The sequence below is a fragment of the Herpailurus yagouaroundi genome, unplaced genomic scaffold, assembly GCF_014898765.1.
Source record: "Herpailurus yagouaroundi ecotype Mexico unplaced genomic scaffold, PumYag 142, whole genome shotgun sequence".
Lineage (NCBI taxonomy): Eukaryota > Metazoa > Chordata > Mammalia > Carnivora > Felidae > Herpailurus > Herpailurus yagouaroundi.
Window position 1 is genome coordinate 24,876,850 of NW_024412397.1, and position 18,408 is coordinate 24,895,257.

General features: G+C 47.5%; 1 protein-coding gene across 3 annotated transcripts in view; it reads left to right on the top strand.

Moving 5' to 3' along the window:
- The first annotated feature begins 401 nt into the window (after positions 1 to 401).
- The window catches only part of MYO5B (myosin VB), a 341,784-nt gene continuing 323,777 nt past the window's right edge, over positions 402 to 18,408 (top strand). The window contains exon 1 of one of the 3 annotated variants that reach the window (XM_040478861.1): positions 402 to 840. In XM_040478861.1, the coding sequence (XP_040334795.1) occupies positions 814 to 840 (27 nt within the window). In that variant the 5' untranslated portion in view covers positions 402 to 813. The remainder of the gene's footprint in view (positions 841 to 18,408) is intronic. The other 2 variants (XM_040478859.1, XM_040478860.1) reach the window with 2 other exon arrangements.

The following is an 18,408-nucleotide window of genomic DNA, read 5'->3' on the forward strand; positions in this document are numbered from 1 at the left end:
GCCACCGTTGGTATATCCGAATCCCCTTCTACAATCTCCTCTGACAACTGAATTTTGAGAAGGAGAATGTTGAATACAGCCACGTAAAGTCGGAGGAAAACGTATGGAACCTTTCAGCCGTAGACTTTCCCCTTTATTCCTCTACTCCCTCGCTCCTTCTCCCCTCGCCTCCTGTCAATTTCCCTCTTTCTTGTCTCTATTCTATCTCTGCCCCGCTTCTCAGGGTCGCAACCCGCGAGCCTCGGGAGCGTGGCGCGGCAGGTGCCGCACCCTGCGCGCACCTGTCCCGGCGTGCGCTCAGCGGCCAGCAGGGGGCAGCCGGCCCCGGCTCCTCGCCCGGCCCCGCCCCCGGCCCCGTGGACCCCGCTGCGGCGGGGGCGCGGGAGGGCGCGTCCAGCCCGGCCACGGCAGGGCTCAAAGGCGGCGGCCGTAGCGTCCCGGCCGCCCGCTCCGCCTCCGGCCCTCCCTCTCCGGCGCCCGCACCTCCTCCCATACCTGAGCGGGGAGCGGCGCCGCGCCGCCTCCTCCCCCGCCCGCAACTCCTGCCCGGCCGCAGCTGCGCCGCCACCGCGGGAGTAAAGGTCGCTCCGGCCGAGGGCGAGCCGGCCGCGGCGCCTCCAGGAAGCCGGCGGGGCAGGTCGAGGGGAAAGAGACCGGGAAACTCTCGGCCGGCCCGGGAAGATGGCGCCAGGCGGGCCGGCCGTGAACTGAGAGCCGGCGGGCGGAGAGGAGTCGGGACCTGCCGCTCAGCGGGGCACGAGCGAGGGCCACACGCCAGGCGCGGTGCCCGGGCTCGGGCCGGCCCGCGGGGTCATGTCGGTCAGCGAGCTCTACGGCCAGGTGAGTACGGGCCGCGCGCTGCGGTCCCGCCGGCCCAGGTGAGGGCGGCGCGCTCCCGGCCGCCTCGGCCCTCGGGGGGCGCCCTCTCCCGCAGTCTGAAGAGGCGGGGGGTGGGGGGCGACGGGAGCCGCCGAGTAGCCTTCCCCTCGCCTCCTCTCCGGCGTCCCGAACTTCGGGTGGCCGAGAAAGTTTGGCTGTTCCGGGAGCGCCCTGCGCTGACTCGCCGCGGCTCCCGGCAGCACCTCGGCTCTGCCGGTGATCGGGGCTGTCGACCCCTCCTCGAGGCCCTGCCGTCGCTTTCCTCGCGCGGTTCTCCCGCTGACTTTCCCGGTCCGTGGGGGCGTCCTCGCCAGCGCGGAGCCTGGGGCGCGGGGACTGCTCCGCTGCCGCCCCCTCCCCTTGCCGGTGGACCCCGCTCTAGCTGCCCTGCAGCGCCAGCTCGCAAGGGTGTCCCTCTAAGGCTTTCTTCGGGGCACCAGTGGGGGGGAACCCCGAACTTTAGGGGGTGTTCGCACACTTGAGGTGGAAAAAGGGACCTACCCTGCTGTGAGGGGCCCGGTAGCTTGTGGGAGGTGGTTAAGCGATGAGTAAAGTGAGATGCTTTAAAGGATCTGCAGCGATCCTGGGGGAGCGAATTCTGAAGTTCCCGGGGGTGGGCGGCCGGAGGTGGTCCCTCTGCGTGGGTACCAGGAAGGCCTCAGTAACTGCTAGGAAAGGGTTTGGAGTAACGCTGACCTGGGGGTGGAGTGTGGATTTCCAGGATGCCCTCAAGGTCAGAAGGGCTGTGCGGGGCTCGGTCCCCACGGTCGGGAACAGGTGCGGCTGGGTGGAGGCGCTCTGCTTCCGCGGCAGTTATTTTAAAGTTAAGGACCAGCCGCCGCCGCCGCCGCCTCCGCCTCCCCGAGCGCCCACGGCCGTGCAGCAGCATCCGCCACCGCCGCCGAGGCCGGGCCCCGCTCAGGCTTCAGGGTTGGGGGGAGGAGGGGGACGGTGAGGGGCCTGGGCCTTTAAGCAAGTGCCCCTCCCCCAGTAAGTTTTAGATACTTGCAAGCCTCTCTTTTTCCGGGGCCGTGAGACCCGTTTGACAGTGTTTTGTGCGCCCGTCTACGTGCGGAGTGGGGTGGGGGGGCGGGGGGAGGTGTGCACGCGTGGGTGTGCGATTGCCAGGGTACACGCCCCGGCAGACAGGTTTAGGCGAGGAGGAAGAACTACTTCCGCATCCTCACCTAGCTTTTGCTGCCAGGTGCCCCGCGCGTGAGCGAGCTGTGCGGCTGGGTGGGCTGGCTACTTTTTGTTCCACGAATTTTCCGACTTCTCCCGGAAAATGATGGAACCTAGCTGGGCTGATACTCAAGGGAAGTGGCTGCAGAGACTAACCCAGGTGGGGTTGTGGGAGCCTCCGACACTTACTCTTACCCCACCCCCCCCAACCCCCGCCATGGTTCTCGGCCCTAATTGGAGATGGGCTACAGTTTCTGGAAGGGGCGGGGGGGGGGGGGAGGCGTTGGAAACGAATGTAAGCTGTAGGGAAGGGGTGGGGGAGGTTGGGGAAAATCTCTGGCACTTCTGGCTTTGAAAGGCGCCCCGCCTGCTTTACTCCTGTGAGTCTTGGGAGGAGACCTCAAAGCGCCAGTTTCCAGCTTTTCCCTTCAGTGGGTTGTCATGAACTTGGATTAAAGCTGGATACCAGCGAGGTGGGAGAAAAACTTGGAGTGGAAAGTGCCAAAGCTTCAACACCCTGAAGTGTATGGAGATACAGTGCCAAATCAAGCGCCTCAACGGGCTATACCTGCAATGTATCAAAGTCTCATCAGGTAATTGCTGTATCATGTGAAGCGAATCATCAAATGAACCTGTAACTTTTGAAGCCGTGATCTTGAAAAACCATATTGGATTGCTTTTTTAATAGACCACACTTTCAGGGGAAAACACTCAATTTTGTTAAAAATGAATATATTGTGCGTTATAGGTGAGTGTATTACATGTTAATTGCTAGAAATAGTTGGGAGTCTGAGGTAAAGTTAGAGTGTAATTTTCTGGGCTCGTACTTAAGACAGAACTATTCTAGGAAAACCGATTGGGAGGACACACAAGTCAAAGTAGCTTAGTGGGTGTGAGGGTTGGATGTAGCCCAAAATAGAATTCCTTCCTAGGGGTGGGGTGGGGCTTTACCTGGCCATTAATGGGTTTCTAGTTCTTAATCGTGTCCAGGTTTATGAATCTGAAATTGAGACTTTCTGTGGCCCACCTGGTGGCTTCCAGATTGAATCTCTAAGCAGTTCTGTCAGTTAAACATACTTCTGCCTTACTATGAGAAGCTGTTGCGTTGTTTCCTAACCATTATCCCCCTACTTGCTAGGCTGGAGTCTCAGTATGCATATGAATCACCAATTACGTAGAGAAATCGTGCCTGCTACTCAGATTCATTTTCTTAGGGAGATGATTTGTTCATTTTGGTGTATTAAAATAGCCAATGTTCTCCCTCTTAACTTGCTAGGCTAGTCTAACGCGATGAATGCTGGATCCAGGCATGCACTCTAATGTATTATGCATGATGGAAATAATTATCCATTATGTCAACAGCATTTATAAGTGGGATGGAAATATTAAAGCCCTTTATTGACTATACCTGTTGCTTTAGTGGCCTAGTTGGAAGATCCTGTTGTGAATGAGATCTTTAAGTGCATAAGTTAACCTGAAAGTACAGTTTCAGTTAAGAACTTAATGTCTCCGTCTACTCCTAACTAAGAAAACGCTTCCAAGTTCCTATGGTCTTGCTCTCTGCCTATCTGATCTCTCCAACTGGAGGCTCTTATGTTGTGTGAATTTTTTTTTGGAGTTTTTAGCCCTTGGCAAAGGGCACTTTGTGTTAACAAGGGCACACCTGTTTTCAGACGACCGCATACCTCACCTTTGAGAAATTGGCTTCCTTTGTAGTGAAGCTTTTCTGGGTGGGAAAAGAAAATTAAAGTCCATGGCAGACATTTTAAGGGTGATGTCAAGGTGAGTCAGCCTTAACTACTCTTCCAGAAAGTTGGAGCTGACCATGGGTGATCCTGTCAAAAATGGCACGTATGTGACAAATCTGTCCTGTGGGTTGGAAACCTGGGTGAATTTGTCCCGGGAAGGCACCCAAACACGTGCAAGCATGGGAGGTACAACTTGATTGTGGTAATTGCGGAAAATCTGACTTTGAAGTAAAAAAAAATCTCAGGCTGAATAACTTCTTCCTATAAAACCCTTTATAGAAGGGTTATTCTTGGTGGAAAAACTTAAATATTTCTCACATCATTCTTTCAGTATGCTGCTTTTGATTTTTAGTAGAGTGGGAAATCGCCAGACTGAAACCAACATCCTCAATGACTTTTTCTGGATTTCCCCCCCACCTCCCCATAAGTAGTTTCAGAGAAGTGGTTGGAGTGCTATCTTATTAGTGGAGCCACTTTGTGTGTGTTAATGGTGGCTTTGTCCTATCCTTTGCCTTGAGTAGTGCAGGTCTCTCCCAAGTGTCTGGAAGATCTCAGGAGCCTCCTGTTTCCTCTGTACCCACTGGTGGAGGCGCTAATGATTCAAACTCTAGGCTCCCAGGTGACATTTCAATAACAGCAGTGATGGTAGAGACATTAAGTGCTGATAGTGTTCTTCTGTCGACCCTTGACTCTTCTGGACACTACCTGGTGCTTGTTCATTCCTGATGGCACCTGTGTTTCCGTCAAAGGTTCCTGCCACCTGAGAATCCATCCCCTCCCCACCCCCACAACGTAGGCACAGCCCTTCAATCAAGGGAGTGTAACAGTTGTAGTTTCCAATGCCCCCCAACCTCAGGAAAGGGACTGCCCTAAGGTGTGGCCCGTGCTCTTTCTAGAGCTGTGGAGGTTGAGCCAAAGTTCCTCTGCATGAACTTTGCTGAATATCACACCCCTGCTTGCTGTCTTTTCCTTCTGTCTCCACTCCCTCCCCTGGGAGCACTGCCTACTGGATCACCTGAATCGGAGTTCTCATTTCCTTTCATTTCAGGATCTGATTGGGGGAACCCTGCAGCTTGGCTGCGTGGATGGTGAGAAACGTCAAGGCTCTGGCCTCCTCAGGGTCCTGTGAAGCTAAGCATGGAGGCTGTTAGTAGCTCCTGCCTCCCTCCTCCCTTCTCAGCATCGCCCTTTGCTGCTATTCAGTCCCTAGCTCCCACTCCCTTTCCCGTCTGCTCCCCTTCATCAGATGGGCCTTACAGGCAGAGGGCTCCTAGCTCTGCTGCGAGTGTCAGAATTCCAGAGTTCGCATGCAAATTGTTACTGGGTTCACATGGTATGTTCTGTATTAGTTGTGTGCAGTGAGCGAGCTTGCCCTGCCCTATCTCCCATTGTCCGTGGTTCTGGTCCTGTGCCTTCTTACCAGTTAGACTGAGCACCTGGAGGGCAGAGGCCGTAGCAAACGTGTTTTTAGAGCCTCCAGTGTTCAGCACTGTGCCTCCTACTTAAGAGCTTACTTGAGGGCTTGTCTCTTGGTTCCTTACCTGCCCTCCGGCCCCCAAGTCCTGCTGGAACTTCTCTGTAGCCCTTTGCTGACCCCAAGTCTCCCAACTCAGACCTCTTGTGAAGCTTGGATTCTAGCTGCTGGTTTTCTCCAGTTTTCTTTTGGTTGATCTTTCACTTCATTGGCTGCAGGATGGCCACCCTTCAGAAGGCTTTTTGACAACCCCATGTCTGGTTGAAGTCTATTACTGCACTTTAATAGAGCTGGCATTCACTTGCTATTTAGAGGGCTTAAGGCACCTCTGAGTAGAAACTAAATATCCTTTCTAAGGTCTGGCAAGGGCTTTTTGTTTTTCTTCGGTATTTTCTGTGGTAATGGTCAACTATAGACTGCACACAACCTTTAAGTCCAAGTCCAGCCTTCCCCAAGTGATTGTGTATTTTGTTATACGTAATTTTGAAGGTAGACCTGTATCAGTTGAGCTGGTTGACCCATTTTAGTAGATTCCCACAAACCACGTTAAACAGTCCATTTAAAGGGGAGTGAAGGGAGGTGTCGGAGTGGTTCAGTTGGTTAAGTGTCTGACTTTGGCTCAGGTCATGATCCCATGGTTCATGGGTTTGAACGGAGTCCACCTGTCCTGTCAACTCGGAGCCTGGGGACTGCTTCAGATTCTGTCTCCTTTTCTCTCTGCCCCTCCCCCACTCCCATCCTCTGTGTGTCTCAAAAAATCTTAAAGGGAAATGTGTGTTCTGATGGGCTTGTCTGCACAAACATTTTGCGTGGTCCTCAGGCAATGAAACCTCAATGCACAAAGTTAACAAGATAGCGTTGCCATGTGTTGTGGGAGGAGCGCAGATCCTGTTCAAGGCATTTGGTGGAGGCAGTGGTCAGGTGGGCTGCGTTGTGGGGAGAGACTTAGTAGTAGTGGGTTGTGAGTTGGCCTTGAATGAACAGGACTTGAAGTGGCATGGTGACTGGAAGGAGGGTGTTCTCAGAGGACCATGGGAGGGTAGTAGGAAGCATGGGAGCAGGGGTGAGCAAGACTGATTTTGGGGTAGTAGCCATAGTAATAACTTCACTCCTGATCATGAGAGAATTCTAGACTTCTAGAAAAGTTGCAAAAATAGCATGGACTTCGTGCATTTTTTCAAATTTCCCTAACGTTAATACCTCACATAAGCACAGTCCAGATACAGTGCATACCTATGAACCTTATTGGAAGTTCATCAGTTTTTCCATTAATCTTTCTCTGGGTCAGGGTCCTTTGTAGGATTTCACATCTTGCTGAGCATTTAGTGCTCCTAATCTCCAATTAGGGACCGTTCCTTGGTTTCTTCTCTTTCATGTCCTTGGCAGTTTGAGTATTGGTATATTATCTTGCAGAATGACCTTCAGTTTGGGCGACTCTGATATATTCTCCTGCTTACATGGGGTTTTTGAATTTTTGCTAAGATTATATCAGAAGTGATGGGGCTTAGTGCAGCATTTCAGGAGATGTGGGATATCCTTGTGTCCCATTTCTGATGGTATCACTTTGATTCCCTGGTTAGAGTGATGTCTATCAGTTTCCTTCTATTGAGAGGGATTTACATACTGAGATGTATTGCTTGGTATGCCTGTCTTGTTTTTTAGCCACTTTGGGATTATTGAGCCTAGAACTCCACAAATGTTTGTGAGCAAGGGCAGGAAGAGAGTCAAATATGACCTTGAAGTTTATGACTTGATGTTAGAGAGACCATGAGCAGTAGGGGGAGGGGCAGAGAGGGGGCTGCAGGATCCAGGCTCTGTGCTATCAGCACAGAGCCTGACACTGGGTTCGAACTCCTGAACCATGAGATCATGACCTGAGCTGAAATTGGATGCTTTGTCTACTGAGCCACCCAGGTGCCCATGGAGTAATAATAAATTTAAGTGGAACGTATCTTTGAGAATCTAGAACCTTAGAAGAGAAATGTTAAGATCTGGGGTTCTTACAAATAAAGATGGGTGGAATTTTCTCTAAAGATACAAATATTGGTGTGATTTTTTTTTTTTTTAATATCTGATCATGACCTTGGTGTGGACAGTCCTGGCTTCTGGCCATGATCTTGGTATGGAAGGTTCTGAGTATGCAATTACATGTTAAGCTCTGACAGCTTGGAACAGGTACATTCTGAGCCTTGATTTATCAAACTGGGATGGTACCCATGTCCTAAGACTGTTGGAGGATCATGTGCTCTAAGATGTAAAGTGACTGTGTTGTGCAGTGTCTGGCATGCTGTATGGATGTAGCACCTGTTCAGCTTGTGTCCCCCTTGAGTCACAGTGCTGGGTGGTGGCCTTTTCTCCTAAGCCTTGCCATTCTGCAGGAGCATTGGCCACGAGGGGACTTGATGAGGGAGAAAGGGAAGAATGGTTTCAAATAAGTCTAAGTTGTAGACAACCAAGGCATGGGAATAAAAGGTTCCACTCTCCCACCACCCCTTGGGGAAGGAGCAAAGAGTGGTTTGAAAGAAGTTTTCAACTTAAACTGTGCCTTAGAGTTTTTGAGGGAAATTAAACCTTTCTCACAATGCCCTTTTTTCTGTGGATACGAATGATTATTGAAACAATTCCTACAATGTGGGAGGGGGAAAGGCAAAGGCTCTATCAACCCCATTTCCAGAAACAGCTGCTCTTAGCTAATGTATAGTTTTCAGACCTGCGTGTTTCAGTGGGGGAACTACTGAGCACTTGAAGTGAGGCCGGCCCAAGTGGAGAGGAGCTGGAAGTAGAAAAGAGCTCAGATTTCTAAGACCATACAAAACATCAATGTAAAACAACATTTATACTCTTAGGTCGATGAAATGTTGAAATACTTTGGGTGTATTGGGCTTAAAGCATTTGGCCTATTTTTAACATGGCTACTAGAAAACTTAAGATTCCATGTGTGGTTTGCTCTGTTGCTGTTGTACATCAATAAAACAGTGATGCCTGATACAAGATCTACTTAAAGATGGGATCATGGCATACGTATTACTCCAGATCTTTATGGCCCCCTCCTGTAGCATATAGAAGTAACTATCATTTAATGACTGTACAATACAGCATATTATGGACTTCCCATGATGTTTACTGTTCCAATTTTGACGAACATTGCATTGTTTACAATTTTTTTGGTGTTAAAAACGTTGCAGAATGTTCTTGGAGCCTCTTTCACGTATTTGCTTAGGATATGTTCCTAAAAGTAGAACTACTGGCATGCACGATTAGTCCTCCTCAAGGTGACCAGGAGCTTCCAGAAAAGAAAGGATCTGTTTCTTCAACCCTCGCCAGCACTGGCCATTGTTTTAAGTTTTGTTTTTGTTTAATTTTGAGACAGAATCCTGAGCAGGTGCCATACTGTCAGCACTGAGCCTGATGCACCTGATCTAATGAACCGTGAGATCATGACCTGAGCTGAAATCGGAAGTCAGACGCTTAGCTAAATGAGCTGCCCCTGTGCCACCATTGTTGCTCTTTTTAAACTTCCACCACAGGTTTCATTTTTGACTTAATTTTCACTGGAGGATTGAGCTGCTTCTGCTTAGTGTGCTCATTTGTAGTTTTCCTTATATTAAGTAAGCTTAGAAATAAGTTATAGAAACCATAATTTTCAGGATAAAATCAGATTTTTTTAAAAGGCACATTGGCATTTTCTCCACTTAGAGCTTGCACATTTCTGAGCTCTATAATGGGGTGGGGGGTGGAAAACTAGGATAGCTAACTTATGGAAACCTAACTAACCTTGCAGTAGAGAAAAAAAGAACCCTCATGAACTATTGGTGAAGCCACTGTGGAAAAACCTATGGAAGTTTCTCAAATTACCATGTGATCCAGTCATTCCAGTGCTGGGTATTTACCTAAAGAAAACAAACACTAATTCAGAGTCCTAACTTATGGACTAATTTATGGAGTCTCTTTTGGGCCAGGTGTCTTTTTTTATATCTCCATTTTATTTCCACTTAAAGTTAAAAGTTATTGGTTTCAAGAGTACAACCCAGTGACTCATCACTTACCTAGAACACTCCATGTTCATCCCAATAAGTGCCCTCCTTAATGCCCATTGTCCATTTAGCCCATCCTGCCAACTGTCTCCGCTCCAACCCTGTTTTTTTCCCCTCTGTATGGGAGTCTCTTGTGATTTGCCTTCCTGTTTTTTTCTTCCTTCCCCTATGTTCATCTGTTAAATTTCACGAAGGAGTGAAATCCTATGGTATGTGTCTTTCTCTGACTTCTTTCACTTAGCATAATGCCCTCTAGTTCCATCCACATTGTTGCGAATGGCAAGATCTAATCCTTTTTGATCTCTGGGTAATATTCCCGTGTGTGTGTGTGTGTATGTATCCGTCAATGGACACTTGGGCTCTTTCCATATTGGGCTATTGACAATAGTCTGCTGTAAACATTGGGGTGCATATGCTCTGAATCGGCACTTTTGTATCCTTTGGATAAATACCAGTAGTGCAATTGCTGGGTCGTTGGGTAGTTAATTTTTTGAGGAACCTCCATACGGTTTTCCAGAGTGACTGCACCAGCTTGCATTTTCACCAACAGTGCAAAAGGGTTCTCCCTGTCTCCACGTTCTCTCCAATATGTTGTTTTGAGTTGTTCATTTTAGCCATTCTGACAGGTGTGAGGTGGTACTTCGTTGTGGTTTTGTATTTCTGTAGTGAGTGATGCTGAGCATCTCTTTATGTGTCTGTTAGCCATTTAGATGTCTTTCCTGGAAGAACGTCGGTTAATGCCTTTTGCCCATTTCTTCACTGGATTATTTGTTTGGGTGTTGAGTTTGAGTTCTTCATAGGTTTTGGGTACTAACCCTTTATCTGATCAGTCATTTGCAAATATCTCCCATATACTATACACAAAAATCAACATGGGTGAAGGAGCTAGGTTATTTCTAAGTGCTACGTATTAACTCACTGGTAACTCCTCATAACAAGTGAGGGAGCTGGGCTTACATGACCTGCCTGAAGCTATACTCCTCCTGGGTGGTGGAGTATGACCTTACCCCCAGGTGTCTGGTCAAGGGCTAGCTTCTGCCAACTCGCCTCTACTGCCTTCCACGAGGTTTTGTTTCATTGAGGGTGGGTCTGCAACTTCTGTACAGAAGAGTCAGGCACATGGGTAATTTCTACCTAGCACTGTCCTGCCCCTCCCCCACCCCCCCGCAGTGGCAGAGCATCATCCCCCCCAGAGCCAAAAGGATGGTCTGACTGCAGAAACAAGGCGGATGATCCGACCCTGTAGTTCATTCTTTTAGGAGCTTAGTGCTTTTCTTCCTTTTACTACCACCACCCTCAAACCCATGGGCATCTTGGTGCTTCTTCACACTGTCCCAAATGCAGGCAAGATCATCATTGGCTCTCCTTTGTTTTCATGCTCTCAAAGAAGTTCACATTCTCAAGAGCTAAATGGAACGAAAGATGGGACGCTCAAGCAGTGTAAAACTATAAACTGTAACCGCTTGTTTGCTCCTTTCCAGGCACTTTGTGGCCCCATCTCCCCTCCCCCAACTGCATAGCGGGAGCATGTTCTTACCTACCATGCTTGGTGTCCACTGAACTTTTCATTCTAAGATTGGAGAGCCAAGTCCAAAGCCTTCTCGGTTAGGAGTATGCCCTGCTCACTGTTGGTTGGGCAGTTACTTGCAAACAGAACACTCTTAACTCTCAGGTTGTCCACTTGGCTGTCTCAGACCAGGTGTCTCCTCCAGCATCTGAGGAGAGCAACTTACAGAAAGATAACCAGGACTCAAACCATTTCTACCGTAACTGTAGGTGCTTATCTGGGGCTCTGTCAAAGCACTTTCAGGAGCTGCCTCCAAGTTAGGGGCTTTTTAGGTTGGACACCAGGAGGGAGGTCCTTGTATTGTCTGGATCCTGGCATGGGGAAGCACCGGTAACATATTAACTTGTTGTGGAAATGATCAAGCATGTAGATCTGAGCTCTGAGTTAATGGCTCAGAATGGTCCTCTTAACATGTATTCTACTGGCTCATAAATGACTGCCCTCCTAGGAGTGATTGATATGGGCCTGGTAGGTTTTTCTCTCCTTTGCTGAAGTTTGGGGGAAGGCATGAAGAGGCCCATCAAGAAAAGAAAAGCTAACAATCTTTCTCAGAGTTTCTGTTCTAAAGCTCAAATGTGTTGTGATGTGAAATCCTAAAAGTTAAGAACATCCAGATGCTTTCTGTATGGAGTTCAGAGACTTTCCTTCTGATATCCTGTGTACCACATTCAGGTCCTCTGGCTTAGAGACCAGCCTCCACAAGTAAACATACTGGGCAGTAGAATTCTACTTCCATATGTAATCACGTGGGTACTGGTCCCCTCTGGGGAAGATGAAAAGGTAAACTGCTTGAGCTGGAAAACCATACGAATACTCTATCTACTTGGTGTGCCCTGGCCATTCACTTGGGATTTAATTTAATTTCTCTTTCGGTAACTGGCCACCGGACCCCGGTGCAATCTTGCCAATGATGTGATGCATGCTTACAACGTATTATCTCCTTTTATATGTGGCTAGTATCGTTTAAGGTGCTTTAGAAAAGATTACATGTGGAAGGACACCACTTCTATGAACTTCTGAAATTAGCAAAATGGACTATCTTGAAGGATGAGGAAAGTGTGAGGGGAGGACCACCCCCCCCCCCCCGGGGCGGGGGGCCCCCGGGCATAGAGTGGGAGAAATGGTAGTGGGAAGTTTAGCAGTCTGCTAGATTGCATGGTGAGTTCACAGGCATTTGTTACTGTGCTCCATCAATTACATGTCCCACTGATTCTACTAAAAATAGGATGAGTTACAAAGTCAACTTTATAATAAACCTTTGAGCTAGCTAATCTTGGATTTCTTTTCTTATGCATGTGCAATTGGTGGTTGAGTGTGTATTTTGGCAAGATTGCTCTCATTCAAGATGTAGGTTGAATCTTCTCCCATCCCTCTGTTCCCAAGATGCGATTTTTGCATACTGTAGAAAATCAGTAAATGCTATTGAACTGGTTTAAAGCCTAGCTGTACTCCCCTCCTGTTTCTGGGCCATGTCGCTTTGAGGAAAGGCTTTTTTTTCCCCCCCTTCCTTAAGGACCCACCTTTACTGTAACATGCCCCCTGTCATTTTGGCATGGCTTTTGGCTTAGGATACACAGTGGAAGGCGCATCTGTTGCCTCTGGCACTTGCCTGAACCTAGGAGTGTGGAGCCCATCAGGAGATACTTCAATGTTTTTCTTTGTTACTGTGCCCAAAGGCTTAGCACAAGGTGTGAATGTGGAATAACAGCAAAGTAACATTTGTGGGTATGAATGCTAATATAAAATTGCCTCATTTTTTGGAATATCCTAATCTGTGCACAATGCTGTTAAATTTCTTGCCTTTCCGAAAGTGAGTGCTTTACATTAAACTTCTCTTTTTATTCCCAATTACCTCCTTTAACAGTCTCCGGCAGATCTGAGTAGGGGTGGAGTGGGGGCAAATACTTCTCTCCATCCTTAACGTAAGGTCGAACAAAGCAGATGGCTTTCAGAGAAGCCTCGATGAGTCATGGAAGAAAAATTAGATGCAGTCTGAGTTGTCTTCTCTCACACAGAAAGGGCGATCCTTCATCTTTATCTGAAGATGAATCTTCCCTTAGTTCACTAAGCCGACAAGTGTTCCGGTATCTTCTACCTGCCAGGATAGAGGTCCCGGCCTGTGCATGAGGCAGAGAAGAGCCCATCCCTGCAAAGTAGTCTGTTGACCTTGTGTTCTTCCAATCTGGTGGTTTATCGTATGAATAACCTCTAAGAAAGTATTAGTGCGTTAAAAGGGGATAAATCGCTTTATCTCAGATTTAATCATTCTCAGTTTGCCTACGCTCATTATGGAGGGCTAGTGTCTGTTTATAAAATGAGGAAAATGGTTTCTCAGCCAGAAACCAGTGTTTCTTGGCTTTCTATTTCCTCGATATGCCTTTCGAATTTAGCTTCAAATAGCATGTGTTCTTTTTCTTTTGTATGGTGGTAATCTCTTATGCCTGGGAGATAGGTCTTCCTGGAGATCTGCAAGAGTTCAAAGAACCAGGTTGGTTGAGTGAGGTAGGTGTTTGCTGACCTTCACTCTTGTTACAGACTGAGTGACTTGTAGGCATTGGTGCTGGTTTTGTGGGGCCTCCAATTAGCTGTCCTCAGGAGCTAGACTTTGGATGATCTCCGTGATGGATTGGTGTAGAGCCACCCCGGCTGTCAGGAAAAGACTGATTTGAATGTAGTCCTTCTGGTCTGCTTGATGTAAAATCTAAAGGTTCATCAAATTTTATAGTTACACTGACTTAGTCTCATATATACGTAAAAAGATCTGTATGTTAAGACCAATACAGGGGTGTATAATTGCCTCAAAGTTACAACAAGTATAATAGACCTAATATCTTCGGATGATCAAATGGAAAAAGCCCATTCTACCTGACTTCATAACCTGCTCTTTGAAGCTTCTTTCCTCCAGCTATGCATCAGGCAGGATGTTAGCCACTCAGTATAAGAAAGGGCCGAGTAGCATTATTCGTAATAGTCGAGACAGAAGCAAGGCCATCATGGATGAATGGATGAGCAAAATGTGGAATATCCATACAATGAAGGAGTATTCAGCTTTGAAAGAGATTGATATATGCTATATCTTGGGTGAACCTTGAGGGCATGACCAATGACAAATATCCTAGGAGTCTACTTATGAGGTACCTACAGGAGTCAAATTCAGACAAAGTAGAATAGGGGTTGCAGGAGGGAGGGGACAGTCAAGATCAGAGGTTTCATTGGTACAGAACTTGAGTTTTGCAAGATGAGAAGTTCTAGAGCTGCACGGTGGTTATGGTTGTAGGACAACATGAATGTACTTAATGTTACTGAATTTTACACTTAAAAATAGTGAAGATGGCGAATTTTGTGTTACTGCCCCTAGTTTAACTGTGGCATAAGTGGAACAGGGATGATAGAAGTTAAGAACATAATCTTTAGATTGGCGAAGCTTGGGTTTGAGTACTGGTTCCCCGTTTACCAGCTGTGTGACCTCGGGCAATTGCTCAACCTCTAGGCTTCTAACTGTAAAATGGGTGGGAAGCTAGTACAACCCTCAGATGCCTGCTGATCTAAAAGAACATTTTATATCCTCTCCTAGGAGTTGCTAGGTCTTCTGAGAAGTTGTAGTTCAGTGTGGGGCAACATAAGGGTGAAGTGTGAAGGCTTACGAGGGTGCTGGTTCATTGGCTCTAGTCCGTCTACATGGGCAGGCAGCCTTGGATTGGGTCCTAAACTAGCAAAGCCACCAGTATTGGGGAGGCTCTATGGCTATGTGTGTGTCCCCTTTTTCAGGTGTGGAGAGGGAACAAAAGGAGTCTGAAGGCCTTCGTTTTGAAGGCCACCTGTCCTCTCCACCTTAAAGTACCAGACCTAACTGTTGCATTGCTTAGAATCGTGGGGCTTTGCTCCAGATTGTACTGAGAAGAGGGCCCACCATGGCACACTAAGACACCTGTGTCTGTCTTTAGCCCTTTCTGGCACTGGGCATATCTGGCTTTTGTTGCAAGGATATTTCAAGATGTTGGCTCTGTTCTTAGGAATAGGCTTAGCTGGTCTGAGCATCCCGCCTAATGTGCCAGTGTAGTATTGGGCCAGAAAGATGCCCACGGCCTCTGAGGCTTTTGGGACCAGTGGTGTTTCCTTCCATGCTGATCCCATCAACATGAGTCTGTTACTCTCGGCTTTTTTCTTCTGCCCTTTGCCTCAAGTACCCCTTTCTGAGTTTCCAGTCAGATTGGCTGTAATACCCACAACAGATTGGCGGTTGTTACGGTCACTAATGACACAAGTTCTAAAGCTTTCATAGAAAGTTGCCCCTTGACTGGCTGTTCTTAGGTAGTACACATGGTCCCAGAGGACTTTGGCTCCCCAGGCCCAAGGAGCTTTTAAAGATGGTGGTCACTGGCAACCACATGCTTCCCTCCATCTGTGGGTGCTGCAGGTACTAGAGCCACAGTTCCCTCACTTGGGGTCACTTGGGGTGTAACAAAGCCCCAGAGAGCTGGTGAAAATCCAGATGCTGCATCTCAGTCCTGTAGAATTGGATTTGGGAGAAGAGTCCTGTGCTTGGCTTTCTTGCCAGATCATGCTTCTCTATGGTACTCACATCTTTGAGTTTCTGATTTTACGAATCCCTGCCTTGGATTCTGACTGTGGCTTCCAGATCTAACCTATCAAACCTTAAAGATGGTGCTGGATTATGGGCCTTAACAGCCTATTAGAAGTGGTTTGGTAATCAGTTTTCTTCTTGGATTTCATCTATCTCCTCTACTGAATGTTTTAAGGCCATCCTTCTTCTGTAGTTTCCTCTACTTTCTCCTTTGCTTCACATTCCTTAACCTTAATCCACCCTTCATAAAGGCCCCAGGGATCACCTATTGTTGGTATCCATGAAATCTGACTGGCAGCGTGAAACCAAACCCCACTCAGCAGGCTGTTGGGGTTCTGCAACACTCAGCCAGGTAAAGCGTTCTTCCTGGATGGGGCAGATGTTCTGGGTGTCTGAACTGTGCCCAGTTGTGGTGTGAACCATCTCAGAACTCGGAAACCTCCTTAAATGCTGGCCAGAGAAGGATGTGCCCGGGATGGTAAAGAATCCCCACAGCCTTGGAACTGTAGTCTGTATCCAAAATGATGTAACTGGCTAGGCCATGACGGTTTTCCTCTTTATCTCCCTCTGTAAGTCCACTCGATGCTGGAACTTAAAATGAAGCCTCCTGCGCTTGTGCTTTGAGCATGTCCTTGCTGAGCCAGTCTATGCATCTCAAGTTTTTTTTCTGTTAAATGCTTGTCCAAGGTGGCCATCTTAAATGGTAATTTTTCACATACTGCTTGTTCACCGTGGTGAACAGTGGTTCGTATTTGAGTTAGTTCACGGCACCAAGGTGGGCAAGTTGGTAGTTCACAGTCCTTCTTGAACAGTGTTCTACAGGTGGAAAGTAGCATTGATTCTGCTTCGTGCCAAGTCGAGCCGTGAACTCCATGGTGAGTCTGAAGCCCTATTTTTGCCGAGATGGCAGTTTTTTTTTTTTTTTTTAAGCTCCCTGTGCCGGCCTTGCCCTGGCCCTCACCTGAAATGTCTTCCACTCTTGGTCTCTGTGGGTTGGGCAGTGTTGTATAACAGATGTAGATATTTAAGAATCTTTATCTGGCACAGTGGTCGGCATAAAAGGTGCATAGGAGCTAGTCTTACTGGAAAACTAACAAAGTCCGTAGAATAAGTGCGGAGAATCAAGGAGGCATCTTAAGACCACAGAAAGTGGTGGGTGGGGTTCCTACTCAGTGGCAAGTTGAGGTTCTGGGGTGCTCCTGACTGCTGAAGGAAGTTTGAGAGGAAGTATCCCCCCTTTTGCTCCTTGTCAGTCCCTCAGTGTATCCCTCTGCCTCCAGCTCTGAGGGTTGAGGGTTGGTGCCCCTGTCTAGACCCCTACTTCAGTGGGTGGGGCTGAAGATCAGAATCTCCTCACCTGTGAGCTTTCCAGCCCCAGAGCTGTTTGCTACACTGTGAACTGTGCAAAAGAGCTGCTCTTCTCTCCAGCCTCGGAGGCTCTAAGCCTGGGAGTGGGATGTAGGGTTGACAACTTGAGTGCATAGGGTAGGATAGGGCTGATGTCTGGATGGCATAGCCCTTTAAGACTGGCAACATCAGGGGCACCTGGCTGGCTCAGTGGGTTGAGTGTTTGACTTTGGCGCAGGTCATCTCATGTTCTGTGAGTTCGAGCCCCATGTCTGGCTCTGCTGACAGCTCAGAGCCTGTTTCAGATGGTGTCTCCCTCTCGCTCTCTGCCCCTCCCCTATTTGTGCTCTGTCTCTAAAATATTAAAAAAAAAAAAATTAAAAACTGACAACATCAAAGAAGGATCTAAAATAACGATTCCTAGAAGTTACCATGCCACTTGAAGGCAAAAATGGGAGTATATAAAAACCTAAACAATGGCTATAAGCAGCTATAAGAGTATTGTGCCTTTTTAAAGTTCTTCAAAAAATTTTTTCTAGAGCATAAATACAGTAATACCCAAATTATGAAAATACATCTTCACGAATCTTTTCAGTACTCTCTCCAACGCACTGAGCTGTGCCTTTAATCTGACCATGTAGTCCTTTGTTGAAGGTTATTTTGAGAACAAAGTTAATTTAGCATCAACTTTGCTTTTTTGTAAGATGGCCTTGTTTCCATAAAACGTAACTGTTATAATTGTTTTACTTTTGATGTAATTGTTTTACTGTTGCAGCTTTGTTTTAAATGGGTCATGTGAAGCTTTCAAAGCTCAGTGGTCATAATCTCCCTTAAAGTAACACTTGTTATCCTAAATAAGCATTGGCTATGGTTTGTCTGGTGCTGCACTAACAGGACTGAAGGTGGCTTGAGATACAACCAGGGATACACTGGCAAGAAGCCTGTGCCGTTGACTTTCACCTGGGATGATAAATGACAAGTGTACAATTGTCTTACAGGTACAAAAATTGTTGCAGCCTTTAGAAAAGGATAGTGCTATTGATTTTATGTACTGGAGTAAGATTGCTAACCCATTAACCTCCTTATCTCTATTGCATCAATACTATGCTCTGCAAAAGTGGGACTTCAAAATGGAAGTTTTGCAAAGTTCTTTAGGTGAATTCTGCCCAGGGACTCTTTGGCCATTGTGAAGTGTTGGCCTGGACTGAGGTACAGCTGTGGAGGGGGAGGTTAGATTTGAAGACCCACAGAAAACAGATGCTCTTTGAAGAGAATTAATGGTCCCACGGTCCCACTGTCCCACAGCTTTGGCAAATCTGGCTTCTAGATGGATGTACTTACATGTTGAGAATGCAGCTAGGTGTGCTGTTAAAAGTAATCCCTAGAAACCAACCAACCAAAAATCCCCACAAAAATCTCAGTTCTGTGAGCGATCACCCTGCTTCGTGAGGATATGCTCCATGGTGAGGGTGGGATGAAAGGCGTGAATCTGTTTGCTTAGGCAGTTTGGAGCCTCTTGAAAAGCGAGAGCAACTGTGATGGACAGCATAAAGGATTTTCAGGGGTAATTCTGGTGCTGTATGACTTTTTAT